Source organism: Lithobates pipiens, unplaced genomic scaffold, assembly GCF_037356315.1.
Source record: "Lithobates pipiens isolate NorthernLeopardFrog02 unplaced genomic scaffold, aLitPip1_a1.2 Scaffold_8, whole genome shotgun sequence".
Taxonomy (NCBI): Eukaryota; Metazoa; Chordata; class Amphibia; order Anura; family Ranidae; genus Lithobates; species Lithobates pipiens.
In genome coordinates, this window is record NW_027507903.1 from 456,659,903 (window position 1) to 456,677,366 (window position 17,464).

The 17,464-nt window shown below is 46.8% G+C and overlaps 1 protein-coding gene across 1 annotated transcript; it reads left to right on the forward strand.

The window, feature by feature from the left end:
- Window positions 1-1,350: 1,350 nt before the first annotated feature.
- CKAP4 (cytoskeleton associated protein 4) lies at window positions 1,351-17,037 on the forward strand. The gene is made up of 2 exons (XM_077468457.1): window positions 1,351-1,736; window positions 15,647-17,037. Exons 1-2 carry the CDS (start codon window positions 1,437-1,439, stop codon window positions 16,949-16,951), a joined length of 1,605 nt encoding a protein of 534 aa, XP_077324583.1. The 5' UTR covers window positions 1,351-1,436; the 3' UTR covers window positions 16,952-17,037.
- Window positions 17,038-17,464: the final 427 nt, after the last annotated feature.

Genomic DNA, 17,464 nt, shown 5'->3' on the forward strand with positions numbered 1-17,464 from the left:
AGAGATGACGGGCTTCACTGCTGGCAGGAGACAGGACGGGGGTCACCGCTGGCAGGAGAGAGGACAGGGGTCATCGCTGGCAGGAGAGAGGACGGGGGTCACTGCTGGCAGGAGAGAGGACGGGGGTCACCGCTGGCAGGAGAGATGACGGGCTTCACTGCTGGCAGGAGAGAGGACGGGGGTCACCGCTGGCAGGAGAGAGGACAGGGGTCATCGCTGGCAGGAGAGATGACGGGGTTCACTGCTGGCAGGAGAGATGACGGGGTTCACCGCTGGCAGGAGAGATGACGTGGTTCACCGCTGGCAGGAGAGAGGACGGGGGTCACCGCTGGCAGGAGAGATGACGGGGGTCACCACTGGCAGGAAAGAGGACAGAAGTCACCGCTGGCAGGAGAGAGTACAGGGGTCACCACTGGCAGGAAAGAGGACAGAAGTCACCGCTGGCAGGAAAGAGTGCAGGGGTCACCACTGGCAGGAGAGAGTGCAGGGGTCACCACTGGCAGGAGAGAGGACAGGAGTCACCGCTGGCAGGCGGGAGGACAGGGATCACTACTGGCAGGAGAGAGGACCGGGGTCACTGCTGGCAAGAGAGAGGACGGGGTTCATTGCTGGCAGGAGAGAGGACGGGGGTCACCGCTGGCAGGAGAGAGGACGGGGGTCACCGCTGGCAGGAGAGATGACGGATTCATTGCTGGCAGGAGAGATGACGGGGTTCACCGATGACAGGAGAAAGGACGGGGGTCACCACTGGCAGGAGAGAGGACGGGGGTCACCGCTGGCAGGAGAGAGGACGGGGTCACCGCTGGCAGGAGAGAGGACAGGGTCACCGCTGGCAGGAGAGATGACAGGGTCACCGCTGGCAGGAGAGATGACGGGGGTCACTGCTGGCAGGAGAGATGACGGGAGTCACCACTGGCAGGAGAGAGGACGGGGGTCACCACTGGCAGGAGAGAGGAAGGGGTCATGTTGTGTAGCTGTTAGAGCCCACTATCTTTGGAGCCACACAAATGGTGATGTGACCAACAAGATAATACATGATTTTTCTATGCGTTTTCATGCAGTGCTATGTGCTCCTATTGAAGTCTGTGGAAACAAAAACTGTCCAGCAAAGACTCCCAGGTGTGAAGGGCCCCATATACAGTAATGTCAGCGGTGTCATACTGGGAGTATTAGTGGATGTTCCTCGTATGATGAGGTGGAGTGACATCCGGGATCTCCCCTCACACACACACACCTAGGACAGGCTCCTGAGGGAGTGTATTCGTGGCAGTCTCCCCCTCATCCCCGTACAGAGGGGCCGGCCTGGGTGTGATGGGGGAGGAGGAGGAGGAGGAGGAGGGAGGACACTTTTCCTACACTCCCCACAACTTCACCAACTCTTTCTGGACTCGGCACCTCTCTCGGCGGGGAACCCAGAGCTCAGCCCTCCGTTCACCATGACCGGTGCCCGGCATAGGAAAGCAAATTCCACGGACAGCCAGCCGCCGGCTGTGGCCAATGACGTGCCCAAAAAGAACCCCAAAGCCAGCAAAGCGGGGACCCCCCCGGGGGGATCGGGGCTCCTCCACACTCTGCTCTCCATTGTCCGCTATGGGCTGCTCCTTGCCACAGCCGCCGGTATAGGATGGCTGCTCTACACCCTGCTAGAGGAGGTCTCCACCATCAATAGTAAGCTACTTCACCTCTCCCAACAGAAGGGGGAGCTCGCCGACACTGTCCACAACCTCAACAAGCAGGTAAGTCTACCACACCTACCTACCTACCTACTCTATGGGGGGGAGAAGAGAAGGGTGCTCATTGCAGGTCAGTATATTGGACTGGAGGTCAATGGCAGTTTACTGCTCAGTGTCAAGCTGACCATTCAATTCATTGCAAAAGAAAAACTCCAAATCCTCCATCCACAGAATGGGAGGAATAGAGGAACCACCCCCTCCTTCCTGCTGGTAGTGTAATGTAATAATTGAAATATCACACCACTGCTAGGAGGTTCACATACAACTTTATTCCATCAAAAATCAGAGGTATAATCTGAAAAAGTAGCCAACGTGTTTCGAGGCTCCAAGCTCCCCCTTCATCAGGGCTAGAAAGACCAGAACAGGAGCAGATTTTCATATCGATCTGATATCCATACAGTATCCCCTCCATTGAGTCATAATTAAAAACAATCAGTCAATCGTAAAGGGGATTGTCAAAGTTATAATACAAAAATGAGAACATGAGTGCTGAATGATATTGTTTAAAAAAGAGAGGAAAGGGGGGGGGAATCATCACTACATACATACTCTATCTTGAACCATACATATATCATACATTGTCCCACTGACAGCAGTATAGTGACTTCTGTCGATCGGAGGTGACCACACACTGATGAAAATTTGTCGGATCTCTTCTGAACCAGACAAACTTCAATCAGTGTATGACCAGCCTCAGCCTTGTTACTGATGATGAATGCCAACACTGACAAGCTGATGATGGCACTGTGCAAACTGTCATTGCTCCACTTTATTGAATGAATCGGAGAATATGGGGCTTATTACACTAGCATTGGGCAATGCTCCTTTCATCATCACACAGTAACATGCTGTATATATGCCCTATGGTGCAAATATGGTGCAGTTTTTTGCGGCACCCAGATGCTGTTTGCATTGAGTTGCTTTATGTTTTATAAAGCAGTGCAGTGTTTTAACGTATTGATAACCTGTTCACAAGCAGTGGGCTGCCTCAGTGTACAAAAACATGTGTGTTAGTCCCCAGTAGGGATGAGCTCAGGCGTGTTCGCATGGTCCACGTGCAGAACCCGCCAGGAAGTCGGCGCAGCGTTGCGCTAATCACAGGCAGTGAGACATTGCCCGATCTCTGCAGCCACGCATCGGGGCAATGTCTCACTGCCTGTGATTAGCGTATCACTGCGCTGACTTCCTGGCGGGTTCTGCACGTGGAGCATGCGAACACGCCTGAGCTCATTCTTAGTCCCCAGTCACATCTGTGTTCTGCGGGAGCATGTGCAAAATCATGAAAGTTCCTTCAGCATGCAAAAAAATGTGTGTGGTTAATTTCTGTGCTGCACGACACCATTCTTAAAGCTGAAATCTAGGTATGGGTTTTATTCCATCAGACCAATATTGTAAGTATGTATAATTCATACCCAAGTGGCTGCTGGAGGAGCTTAAAATCTCCTGTAATAGTCAGTACTACTACTGTATCAAGTGACTTGTGCATAGTAACCACAGGGAGTTAATTGCCTGGCACTGCCCTCATTCACAGAACTTCTCATATTCTTTCAATGAACACAAGGCATTCTCTGATTGGATAAGGCGGATATTGTGATGTCACCCTTGCCTCTCCACCTCTCCCTACTATGAATAGTTTTGGGAATAACAAAGGTGATTGTACAATTCGACCAGGTTTCCTCAGAGATTGCTAGGAGTTCCTTGAGCAATTTCTTCCTTTCAAATTCATTCTGACTGACACCATTGATCCTTTTCTCTATCTGTAAGGGGGTAATTCTTTCCAATGACCACAAGTGTAAGGAGCATTCTTCCTACTGACCATCACACTAATACGTGTCATGAGTTGTAGATACACTAATGTTTAGCAGGGGTTCCCTGAGACTGGAAAGTTATTTCAAGATTTCTCGTGTTTAAAGTTTGAGAGTCTGGATTAGACTATAAATTGTGGTCAGCTAGAATATCATTCATTGTAGGACTGAGCTTACCATGATCTGAGATATGACTTTTGCAGATCAGAAATCAGACATGGGAGACTTGTGGGGGCAGTAAAATCGGTGACCTTGTACTCTAATGGTAGTGATGATTCATCCTGAGAATGATGGGCTGTAGGGATCTGCTTCGTTTTACCAAAGTTGGGCTGTACTCCTTCACTTGGCGATTGGATGTAAATAAAATCTGTTTAGCACCTGCCTAGTGATCCCCACTACTGGGCTTAAAGGTATGTACAGAGCTGAGCATTTTAGTATATAGTGCTGGTTAGCTGGGTGACGGGTCACTCTACATTGGCTGCCCTAGAAATATGGTTCCCCAGAGGCTAAAACTCTGTAGGTCATGGGTCTTCAAACTACGGCCCTCCAGTTGTTCAGGAACTACAATTCCCATCATGCCTAGTCATGCCAGAATGTCAGAGCTGCACAATGCCTCATGGGATGTGTAGTTTTGCAACAGCTGGAGGGCCGTAGTTTGAGGATCCCTGCTGTAGGTGCTGGATGGGTGCTTTGCCATAATGTTCAAGGTTTCCTCTAGAATGGGCCAGGCCCCTAAAAATTGAATTGAATTCCATATTCGCTTGTCCACCCATGGTTTATATGATGCACTTGTGACCCCTATTAGTAGCAGGATGAATAGAATATGTAAAGTTCTTCTTTATTATTCTATTCATCTTGCCTAAGGATGCCGTGGCTGCACCCCCCCATACACACAGCAGGTTGTCCCATCTATACTTCTAGCTTCTGTCCCATTCAATATTGACGCTCAACATAACCTTTCAGCAAATATTTTTTTTTCAGGTGTATTTTTGGATCCTACGTAAATAAAGTTAAGTGGACAGCAGGATATGTAAGGTATTTCTGTACATGCACCAATGCTTGGAATGAATGAAGGGCTGAACTGCCATTAGTACAGCTGACATTAGTGTAGCAGATGTCTGTGTCACTTACAGGAGGAGAACAAACATACTTCCACCCACCTCCAAGATTGCAGGCAATGTATTGGAACCTGATCTTAGATATGTAATTGAAGCCGGGGTTTGCTGGATCTCTGTTAATATAGTGAGATATGCAAATCTAGGATGACCCCCCTGCTTCTTAAACCTGTTATACAGGAAGTTGGGGTGAGCAGTGTCTACTTCCTTGTGGGAAAAAAAGTACAACAAATGTCTTCTAGAAATGTAGATGTATAGCTGTGTTGTATAGAACCACTGGGCAGGCCTGAACTGAGCTACTGGGTTATATCGACCAATTTTAAGGTGGCTGTAAAGGCTCAAGGTTCTATCTAAGGTAAGAAGCCTTCTGTGTACAGCAGCCCCCCCCCCCCCCCCCAAAATACTTACCTGAGCCACCCATCTCGATCCAGCGATGTGCAAGAGAGCAACAGTTCTTCTGGGTGTTTTCCCCATCATTGACTCCTGATACTGTCAATCACAGCCAGTGAGGGGGCGGGGCTGAGCTGCACTCTGCGTGGGAATAGACACACAGAGCAGCAGCTCAGGAACCCCCATAACAAGCTGCTTGCTATGGGGGCATGAGGCAGGGCCCAGGAGCGCCAGCAGGGAACTTGAGAGAAGGAGGTTTGGGGCTGCTCTGTGCAAAACCACTGCACAGAGCAAGTATGACATGTTTGTTATTTTTTATTTTAATAAATTCTGCCTTTTTTAATATCACTTTAATCTCTTGCTACTGGGAGGTTTATAGCTGAACTCCAGACAGTTATAAAGGAATGCAGCCATATCAATGATACCTCATTACATGTATATTTTAAATGTAAGAAGTCTGGGTACCTGAAGATGATTTGGTATTGGCCTGTACAGCAGGGCTGGAGTGCGGAAGGAAGAAGCAGCACAAGGAGCAAATCAGTTCATATGTTTACAAGGAATGCGCTGATAGGAGGAGAGAGCAGAAAGATGAGCTCTACCTTATGTTGCTTTCTCTTTCACTATCCAGTCACAGTCTGAGGCGGGTTCAGAATGACCTGGGCTTAGAGGAAGTAGGCTGAATAATTTCGGTCTAGTTGCAGAAACAAATTCAGGGGAAATTTCTGGAATTAATATTGCAGCAAAAGCTACGTTTGTTACGTTGTCTTTTAATGGGATTTTTTAAATGTTTTTTTTTGACTGGAGTTCTGTTTTAAACCCAAACTCCACTTTTCTGTGCATCATAAAGAATTCAATTTATTTCTCAAAATATTGCAAGTATTTTCACAAAATACTGTTTTTAACTATTTACTTAATTCATTCCTGCAGTGTCTCTTAAGTACTACTGTATGTACTGCTTGTAGCTTCAGCTCCATACAGTACATAGTGCTGGGTTGCCAGGGTTTTCTGTCAGATTAGGTAACGGAAGTGACTTTCCGTTAGCTGCTCATGCATCCCACCACGACCAAGTTTGCTAATCTGACAGAACATCTGTGCTCAGAAGAGGCAGCGGACATCTTACTACACACAGCTGCGTTTTGAATTTCAGAGTCGTTTTAGCAATAAAGTGAGCGCATATAAATCTAGTATATCAACATCTGTGATACTGTTTGGATGTTTAATTTGGAAAGTAAAAGTTTTAGCGCTGAGCAGTACGGGGTGTACTAACATGGCCTCCGCCACCTTGCTATTGCATGCACCCAGCTTCTTTAAAAATGTAACATCAAAACAGCATCACAGATGTCAATATGCTATATTTATTTACAGTATCTATGCTAAAATTACTATGAACTTAGACGTAACTGGGTGTAGTAAGTTGTCCGCTGCTGCCGCCTTCTGAGTGCAGGTGTTCTCTCACATTAGCAAACCTGGTAGCAGTGAAATGTATGCGCAGCTGACGTAATGTCACTTCCGTTCTCTAATCTGATGGCTAGCTGATTCTGACGGAACACTGATTATGAGACTTCTTGTCTCACACCCAGAACAATGCAGAGTCGGTCTGAGAAACGCTCAGCCTTTCATAGGCAGCTTTGTATTCTGTGAATGTGGCGGAGGAACAGGCTGATGACGTCACACTCTGAGTTGACCAATCGTAGGAAGCTTTGTGTTTATTCACGCTGGTCAGCCCCAGGTGCCTGTTTCGTAACTGGAACCCAGCACTGTACTGTATGTAGCTGACGTTGCATGCAATAATACATACAGAGCTTAGAGACATTGCAGCATTCAGTCAAGGAAATAGTTTGGCAAACTTGATCCTAACAAACAGTTTAAAGTGACAGTTAAAATGGAAATCGACTTTAGGGATACAGCTAGGATGTCGACAGAGGGACACTTTAAATCTTTTTGGTTGCGTTGATTGGATCTGTCCAATCTCAGGGCTAGATTTGTCAGTACAATAAAGGAATGCTGTTTTTATGCAGTCATTGCCCTTGTCCATGCGGATCCTTTCCTAGTTTTAAAAAGCCAGCACAACCGAGCCAGATTTCTACAGAGCATTGGAACAACTACTCATTGGGCAGCAGAGCAAATGCGATATGTACCTTATAACAAATGATCAGGTTTCCCTTAATAGTGAAGTGGACCTTTTACAGTCATGTATAGTGTCTAGACCATCAGTTGCACTTTTTCATTTCATAGCCATATGATTTTTGGTGGATGATTTTGAAGGGTTTGTTTTGTGGATGCAATGTTCAGGTGCATCAAAACCAAAGATGTGCTAAGTTTTCAGATTGTTTCCATTAGAAAGCACCCGCTATCTGATTAGAAAGGCTTGTCCTTTGCCAGAATTCTATAGAGAAGTACCTTTTACTCACTGTTTAGAAGCAGAGATCTGAAACACACCCTTGCTGACTCAGTCTGGATTCATACCTATGCATTTTTATTGCTTTTTGCATTTTGCAGATTTGCACTACAGATCGTGTTCCATAGGAAACCATGGTAAATGGACTGTAGTGCAAATCTGCAAAATGCACTAAAAATGCATGGGTGTGAATCGGGCCTTAGAGCTAAAACTTTCCAATCGGCAGTGGACATGAGCTTTGCAAATTGCATAACTATAGGTTTCAGCTAGAAACTCTGCAGACTGCAGCAATGATAATTTCAGGGAAGAAAGAGTCTTTTCTACTTGGGCTTTCTAAAGAAAAAACAACTCAGACGTTGTGCGTCTTTTGTTTTGATGCACCTGGAATGTATTATCCGTGTATCTAGAAGAAGGAAAGTGTTATCACCTTCATGTTTGTGCTATATGAATCACAAAAGTAGCTTAATAGAGTTAGAAATCTGTTGGCAGATCAGTTCACATATGTGTATTTTAGCTGTTTTCCTGAGGCCATCTTTGTATAGCTAGGACAATGGCTGTGGTGAAGCCTGTACATGTATTTTGCATGGAACAGAATATATAACAAAGTGTCACTTACAACAAACAGAACTAATTATGTGTAGACGGGGTATGGGGAAGGTTAAAAATAGTTTCTGGCTTTTGACTTTCATGCACATTGCTAGAAACACAGCTGACTGCTTGTTAACATGCCTCCTGCACCCTTTATGTGATCAGACGAAATGCCAATGGAAAAACAAAACGCCCTTCTATTTACCAACCAATTGTTTTTGAGTCGAAAATTTAGTGTGTTTGAGATTTTATAAAATGAGTCTGTATGAATGGTTCTTAATTACAGACGCTCTTTTTAGCTTACTATTGGTGAGTTGTAAGGTCTGAGGTGACCTGCATGTCTATAAAAATTTGAAGGGTACTTTCACACTGCTCTGTAGCAAAATCACAGTACAAACGCAGATTTTGCTGTGTTTCAGATGCGTTTGCTGTGTGTTTCTGCACAAAAAATGCAAAGTCAAGGTGCGTTTTTACCGCAATTTCATTTCAGTGGGAAGCTGCATTTTTGGTGTGGGTTTCAAAACCGCACCAAAGATGCAGCATCCAGGACTTTTCAAAACGCATTGCACCAGTAAGGCAGTGGTGAGAAGTCCCATAGGATCAAGGGAAATATTTGTTTTTGCTTTTATCTTGCAAGGAAAAAAGCAGAAAAAAGCGTATGAAGAGTGTGAAATTGCCCTAAAGCTTACGTTTACTCTTTAACCCTTTGGCTGCAAGAGCATTTTTTTTTCCACACACCTTAAAAATAATAATTTTAGGCCTGAAGATTCCATAAAATCCCTAAAACATTCCAACGCTCCGGCTTGTGCAGCGATATGTAACATGTGTATCTTAATCAATGTTTCTGTGTGTAGGCACCCCCAATAGATGCGTTTTATGTTCGTATGTGCGGATAAGGGTCTCATTTTTGGGGAGGAATTTTATGTGCTTGGGTGTGACTTAAATTTTTTTTTTTTTTATCGCATAAGGGACAAAAAGTCCCCAATGTGGTGATTTTTTTGGTGACTGGCTCTCTTTAATGAGATACCCTGAATGTCTCCCCTGTGCTCCACTGATTGTAATGCAATGCAAACCTAATTGCATTTCATTCTTCCCTGGCTATGTAGGCCCAGTCAACTCACAGGGAGATGCGTCAAACACATCGCTTACGGGTCACCAACAAGAAGGGTGGAGAGCGGGCGTGTGTCTGCTCAGCTCCCTCCCCACCCACCCGGTGGCACCCACTATGCCAGTCCTGGGCCTGCAGATGGGCGGGTGGAACCAGAGCTATGTGGTGGGTGTCGTGGGGGGGGGGACATACCAGAAGGTGTAAAAGTGACACTGGACTGCTTTTCATCTGGCAGGCAGCAGTTTGCTTGTCAGATTTAGGCCCCTTTCACACAGGGCGGATCTGTTTTGACGGACTCCGCTTGCTCTGCTGAGCAGGCAGATGACGGGACCGTCTCTGTTCACTGTGCAGAGACGGACCTGTCAGAGTCCCACTCTCCTCTATGGGGAAATAAGAAGAAAACAGACAGCCTGTCCGTTTTTCATCTGATTCTACCCACTGGACAAATGGCGAATGTATCACCATCTGTCTGTTTTCAGCAGATTTTGTCAGATCCGATGGACACATGCCCGGTGACATCGGCCTCCCCATAGAGGGCAATGGGTGGCCTGATTGGGTCCACCTGAAAAACGGATTGGCCTGATCGTGTGAAAGGGGCCTAACACACAATCCCAGTGGCTGCCAATGGGAATGTGTGTATAACCCCCCTGCTGTCAGATCGTACGACATACAGACCATTCAGCAAAAGGGATGACCCAAACATGCTTTGCTATAGAGAAGCTACATAATCTGTCTAATGCCCCCCTCTCTAGCAGTACATACTTGCCTTTCCTTTATTCCCCTCCCTGCTCCGTTCGGCTTCTGGGAATCCCCCCCTCCCTGTGGGGGATGCTGCATGTTGCTGCTGAGCGGTGTGTGTGTGTGTCTGTACAGGGGCTCTCCGGGGGGGCTCTCCCCTGTGGGGTGGGGGGGGGGCTGCGCTGGCTGGCTGTGTCCTGTGATGTGTTTTTTTTTATTTCTCTGGAGGTACCTGTGAGGCTGTGTCTTTGATCTCTGCAGCGCTGATCACCGCCATTTTCTATCACTATTCCTCATGGTTTTTCAGTGTCAGCGGCCATCTTGGGTATGGGCAAGGGATAGCATGCTCTCCTGTTTCTCGGCGGCCATTTTCCCTGTGGTTTTGTCCTCATGCTGGACGCTTGGCGGCCATTTTCTTTGACCCTGAGCACATTGCAGAGCAGTTTCAGGGGGAGACCATCACTGTCCTTAGTCCCCAACAGGTGGCAGACAGGGTAGGGTCAGCATGGCTTCAGAAACTGGTGTTTCTTCACCCGAAATCCAGGCAATTGCAACCGGTTTGCCTGCGGAATGCGCAGTGCCCCTGGATGCTTTGTTGGCGGTCCTTAGTTCGTTGCCAAGATGGAGGCGTTGCGTGGGCGCAAGGTGCTATAAAGCGGCCCCTGCCCCCCCGCCTTCTGGGGAGTGCTCTGATGCAGACTCGGGCCCAGGCTGGTGGCCCCTGCTCTGTTGTTTCAGACAACGCTGACCAGGACCGTTCGGACAGTGAGGATGAGTCCCCGTCCGGGTCCGTGTGGGATAAAGCGCTTGTTGGAGCACTTATCACAGCTGTGCGTGATACCCTGAAGATTCAGGAGCCAGCAGATCCCTCTGCTGATGTAGCGGTCCCTTTTGGGTCCCGTAAGCCAGCCCGTTCACCTAAGGCAGCCTTTCTCAACCTTTTCAACACAGGAACCCTTGAAATAGTTCTTCGGTCTCAAGGAACCCCTGCTAAAAATTAGAAATCTACAACTCATGATACATTAGTGTGATGGTCAGTGAGAGGAATGGTCCTTACACTTGTGGTCATTGGGAAGAATTACCTCCTTACAGATGGCTAAAAAAAAATCAGGGGTGTCAGTGGGAACTTATCTGAGAGGCCAAAATTGCCCAATGGTGAAGGAACCCCTAAGAACCTCTGGAGGAACCCTGATTGAGAATCGCTGACCTAAGGTGTTCCCATATCTGACTTATTTTGACAAGTTCATTTACAAGGAATGGGGTCGACCGCAACTGACCTTTTTGGTCCCCAAATGTATGGCGGTACGTTACCCCTTTTGAGGAATGCCTTCTCAAGAAGTGGTCGGCTCCTCCGGTCGTGGACCCCCCAGTATCCAGGTTAAACAAACTAACCATGATTCCGGTAGAGGGGACTCCTGCATTTAAGGATCCCACGGACAGGAAGGCCGAGGCAGTGGCTCATTCCTTGTTTATGGTTGTTAGGTCAACCATGTGACCAGTACTGGAACCCGCACTTGTGTCGCAGACACTGAGTGGACAAAACTGTTGCACCACGAATTGGGAGAACAGGCTTCTCCTGTCTGCGGGGACTAGCAGACCAACTGGTACATTTGTGACGTGGCCCTGGATACCTTCCCTCTGTTATCCAGGGCTTCAGTGTCAGCAGTGGTGCTGAGGCACCCGATTTGGTTAAAATGCTGGTCGGCTTCCGCCTCAGAGTTAGAGGAGGATGTGGCGATCACCATGCAGACCCTGCAGGAATTTGGGTGGCTGTTGAACCTAAAGAAGTCGGTGATTGTACCGACTCAGCATTTAGAGTACCTAGGCTTACTGCTGGACTCCATGGAAGCGAGAGTGTTTCTCCCTTCAGACAAGCTGCAGACTCTCAGTGCCGCGGTAAAACTGCTGATGAACCGCAGGTGGTCGTCGCTACGCTTCTGCATGCAAGTCCAGGGACTCATGGTGGCCTCCTACGAGTCTTGCAGAAGGAGATTTTGACAAAGTGGGACAAATCTCCATTGTCCCTGGATCGGCAGATTCAGGTGAGCCAGTTAGTCAGGGATTCCCTGATCTGGTGGCTGAGGTCCCCGGTACTTCAGTCCGGGAATAAATTCCTACCTCTGAAATGGACAGTGATCACAACGGATGCCAACCTATCTGGCTGGGGTGGATTAATGGGAGTTCAGTCGACCCAGGGACTCTGTTCGATGGAGGAATCCAAATTGCCGATCAATCTGCTCGATCTGAGAGCGATCAGGCTATACACATGGTCGATGAGATCTGGCCACATTTTTGATGAGACTGCGAGGGCGTCCGATCAGGATCCAGCCAGACAACCCCATGCCTGTGGCATATGTTAATCACCAAGGAGGAACAAGAAGCTTGGCCGCCACACGGGAGGTCGCTCACATACTTCGGTGGGGAGAGCGACATGTACCGGCCCTATTGGCCATTTACATCCCGGGAGTGGAGAACTGGCAAGCGGACTATCTAAATCGCCAGATGCTGGACCCAGGAGAATGGGTGTTGCATCCGGAGGTGTTCAGGCTGCTGTGCCTGCAGTGGGGCACACCAGACGTGGATCTTCTGGCCTCCCGTCTCAAACGGAAGGTGTCGAGATTCATGTCCAGGACAAGGGATCTATGGGCAGACGCGTCAGACGCGCTGGTGGCTCCGTGGGATCAGTACCAGCTGATCTACGCCTTTCCTGCTTCGCAGAGTGGAGGCCAAGGTGATCCCAGTGATACTGATTGCCCCAGATTGGCCTCAGCGTCCTTGGTACGCAGACCTAGTGCGCCTGGTGGCAGACGCTCCCTGGCGACTGCAGTTGCGAGAGGACCTTCTGTCTCAAGGTCCAATTCTCCATCCTGTCTTTCCATCGCTGGCTGGAGAAAGGATGGTGTCCGTGCTCCTTTTCTGTATCCAGGATCCTGCTGTTTCTACAGCGAGGTGTAGATCAAAAATTGGTTTTAAGCACCATTAAGGGACAAATATCAGCTTTGGCTGTCTTTTTTTTTTTTTATTTTTTTTTTTTTTTTTTAGCGACCCCTGGCGTCTCACTCTCTAGTGAGCACTTTTGTTCAAGGGGTCTGACATGTAGTTCCTCTGGTGCGTCCACAGTTACCCCCGTGGGGTCTGAATCTGGTGTTATCTGTGCTTCAGAAACCGCCGTTTGAATATATCAGAGAGATATCGTTCACTCTTTCCCAGAAAGCGGTCTTTCTAGTGGCCATTACACCGGCCAGGAGGGTTCGGAACTGGCGGCCTTGTCCTGCAAGTCGCCCTATCTGGTTATCCACAAGGATAAGGTGGTGTTGCATCCGCAACCTTCTTTTCTGCCGAAGGTGGTCTCGGCGTTTCCCATCAACGAGGACATTGTGTTACCATCTCTGTGTCCTAAGCCGACACATCCTAAGGAGGTGGCCCTCCATTCCCTGGATGTGGTTTGGGCTCTGAGGGTGTATTTGTCTGCCACGGCTCCCTTTCGGAAGCCAGACTCACTGTTTTTTTTCGGTTGCTGGTCCAAAGGAAGGCATGGCGGTCTTGTTGGCCACCATTTCCAGGTGGATCAGGCAGATTGTAGTGCAAGCCTACGCCTTGAAGGGGCAGGTGCCCCCCTTTCCGGTCACGGGCCACGCTACAAAGACAATCGGAACGTCTTGGACCTTCCGACATCAAGCGTCTGTCGCACAAGTGTGTAAAGCGGAGACTTGGTCGTCTGTTCACACTTTTACAAAATGCTACAAGGTAGATGACAGTGCATCGGCTGATGCCTGTTTTGGTCTGCAAGGGTTTGCAGGCCGCTGTATAATTGCAATTGCACATACAATTATTATTTTATTTAATTTAATTTTTTCTGTGTATTTTTTTTTTTTTTTGAGGGGGGGGGGGGGGTAAAAACGCAGTACCGTTTTTTAAGTTAATGCACGGGTGCATTTATTACCTCAGTTTTGGTGCGATTTGAGGGTAGTGCTTCTCTGCTGAGGAGCACCTTGTTGTTTTTTTTTTTTTTGGTGGTTATTCCACACACTGTAGTTTTTTGCGGGTAAAGTTTTTACTAGCTCCCACATGCCATGGTGGATGAAGTTTTATGCTGTTTTCCCACCCCTCGTTTTGGCACTGCTTGGGGACGTCCCAATGGTTTAAAGAGAGGAGCTGTGTCAGTCGGTGAATATAAGAGAAAATAGGATTTTTTGTACTCACCGTAAAATCCTTTTCTCTGTAATTCACTGACTGACACATCACCCGCCCCTCATATATTTCTTTACGTTATACTGCTTGTTAACGTACTGAGGCTGCAGTAGCATGCTGAGGGGTTGTTACCAAAGGGACTGCCCCTTGGACGGAACTAGAAAGTTCTAGTTTTATTATCACATGTTAACATGTAATGCCTAGTCCTCTCCTGAAGGTGGCATAACAACCCAATGGTCTAAAGAGAGAAGCCGTGTCAGTCGGGGAATTACAGAGAAAAGGATTTTTTTACGGTGAGTACAAAAAATCCTATTTTTGTCAGCCCATTCCCAGGCTTGAGCAATTCCAATTGCCCAATGCCCCAGACATGCAGTTCCGGGTGGCGGGCAGTTGGTTGTTGACCGCACAGTTGACTAATTCTGGGAAGGCTATTGATGTCCTTCCAGAACCCCTTAGGAAACAGCTGATCACAGATTGAGGTAAAGGGCCAATCACAGTAGCCCTTTACCTTTGTGATCAGCTTTGTTTGATCACATTGTAAATAGACTTGCCGGTTATTGGCAGTACTTTCCTCACAGGCTGTTACAGTGTGAGGAAAGGAGAGTTGGTATCTGCCAATTCCATTTCACTGATAATCATTGCTGCCTATCAGTGCTGACTATTAGTTCCTCCTCATCAGTGAAGAAGAAAAATGACTTATTTGCAAAATTTTCTAACAGAAATTTAGATAAATGTTTTTTTTTTTTTTTCCTTTTGCATTAAGATAAAAAGTCTTCTGTGTGCAGCAGCCCCTTTCGGCCCCCCTAATACTTAGCTGAGCCCCATCTCTGTCCAGCGATGTCCATGAGTGTCATGGCCGTCCAAGATTCCCTCCTGATTTGCTGAGACAAAGCAGCGGTGCCATTGGCTCCCACTGTTGTCAATCAAAGTCAGTCAGCCTATCAGGAGAGAGAGGGGGGCCTGCCCATTCAGACACAGGGAGCTGTGATTTGGGTGCCCCATAGCAAGCTGCTTGCTGTGGGGGCACTCGACAGGAGGGAGGGGCCAGGAACACAGAAGAGGGACCCGAGAAGAGGAGAATCCGGGCTGCTCTGTGCAAATCCACTGCACAGGGCAGGTAAGTTTAACATGTTATAGAAAAAAAAGGCTTTACAATCCCTTGAACTTGCTTCCATGTGACATCGCTGATGCTTGATGAGTGGCTCAGTGCTGTGACATGGGGAAGAAGAGACATCCCTAATCTTGTGTAAGCTCCTATCCAATCAACTTGGTGCTTTAAACAGGGCTGCATTCCTTGCTTCCAGTGGCTGAATAGTGCAAAGAAAAAATAAGCTTGCAGCTAGGCAGGAGAGCAGAAATCAAATCTTTTGCTGTTGCCCTGCAAAATGGGGTAAATTAACTGTAACCTGTGATATCGACATTACGTCATACCTGCAGTTATTTGACATTGCACTCTCATGCGATCTGAAATGTATTACAATTAAAATATATAAGCAAAATATTTGCTGCTAAAACTATATCAACTCGGGCTGTTTTACATTGTTTGTTTGACTTTTTTTATGTTCTGTGTTTTCACTTAGATGGATATACTTCAAAAAACAGTCGGAAGAGTTGAATTCATCTCTAAAGATATCCAGGAGAAGCAACTGAGTCATGACAATTCCATCAAAAACAGCGAAAAGGAGCTTGATGTTGTTGGTGTTATTCTTAAGAAACTTCAGAAAGACCTGTCAAATGTCATTCAAGATGTAAAGGACCAAGGGGAAAGAGATCTGGTCCTCTTTGAAAAAACCATGAAGGAAAAATTCACAGAATTAAATAAATCAATCAATGACGACATAGTTGACCTTGCTGAAGTACAGAAGTCAAGCCAGGAAGAGATAAACAATGTGAAAGCTGCAATAGCTTCTTTGGGAGATGTCCGTTCAGTCACTGATGAGCTCAAGAGTTTAAAAGAACTTTTCTCTGAGTTACAAGCTTCATTTAAGTCCAAGGAAGAGTCTGTTGACTGGCTGATGAGCAATGCAATTAACATCGATACTGTCACCACGAATAGCAATGAAATTTCAGTTCTCAAAAGTCAGCATGACCTTCTAAAAACAAATGTGGAGGAGCACTTGGCCACAGGAATCGAACTGAAGGACAAAATATTAGCAGAAAAGTCCACCATGAAAGCAGAGCTGGACAGAGTTCTTAAAGACTTTGAACAACTTTCATCTTCTGTTAGAGAAATAGAAAATAATTATGTATCGACCAACAATGATTTGCTTAAGGAAATCGAAAATAATAAAGATAGCATTGAGTTGAGGCTGAAACCTCTTGAAAGTACAGTTGAGGCTTTGAATTCTGAATCCAGTATAGAAGAATACAACAGGAGGTTGAACGCTGTTGAAGAAGCTTTTGCTGGTTTGAAGCACTTAACTTCTGGAACCTCTGAAAGCCTTGAAGCATCTGAGAATCTGTCAACGCTAAAAGAGGCTCAAGAAGCTTTGTCCCAACAGGTCCAAGAGTTGAGATCTGCCATTGTCGACCTTCCAAATGCTTCCCCAGATATTCAGAAATTACAAGTGGAGGTCACAAGTGCTATTGAAGGTCATAAACAACAGATTGAAGACCTTAAATATGACTACGACCAATTGAAGAGTAACCTAGGCAATGCTGGGCAATCTGAACAAGGATATGAGGGTGTCTTGAAAACTTCTATTACAAAACTGGAATCTGACTTGAAGAGGCTAAGGGAAGCAGTAGATAGTTTGATAGCATATTCTGTGAAAATAGAAACCCATGACAAAGATTTGGAATCTATTAAAGAGTCTGTAGAAGACCTTAAAGAAAGTACAGATAAACTGCAAGTAAAATTTGAACAGATACATGAAAACGTATAGCTGTGTTCGCTTTGACAGGAAGAAAAATGTAGGATTTTCAAAAGTCTAGTTTTTAACTTGTTCTCATTAAAATATGTTTTTCTGTATTGTTTTTTATTGGGGTTGTTTTTCCTTCTTTTATATATTTTACTGGGAATTCAAGCAATGCTAAAACGTTTAATGGCTGTTTTAAAGAGGAAGTAAACCCTGATGAGTTTACTTCCTCTTTCATTCCCTGCAAAGGCAAAGCATAATGGACTACTATGCATCGCATAGTAGCCCATTATGTGTCACTTACCTGACACAGGAGCCAGCGAAGTCGCCGCTGTCCCCTGTAGTCCGCCGCATCCATCTTGTTGGTGGGGTCTCACAGCTCCGCCGCTGTCATTCGGCGAAGCCGCGATGACGTCACTCCCGTGCATGCGCACGGGAGCCGACATGCGCGGCAGCTCCGCCGCTGAGAATGCAGCGCTCAGTGCGCCTGCGCGCCGCTGTCTACGGCGCATGTGCCGTAGACAGCGGTGCCCGTTTTCG

Bases quoted from the DNA above. Each gene is read 5' to 3' on its own strand.
- CKAP4 (XM_077468457.1), top strand. From the start codon at position 1,437: ATGACCGGTGCCCGGCATAGGAAAGCAAATTCCACGGACAGCCAGCCG. The intron at 1,737-15,646 runs GTAAGTCTACCA...GTTTTCACTTAG, and splicing joins TCCACAACCTCAACAAGCAG to ATGGATATACTTCAAAAAAC.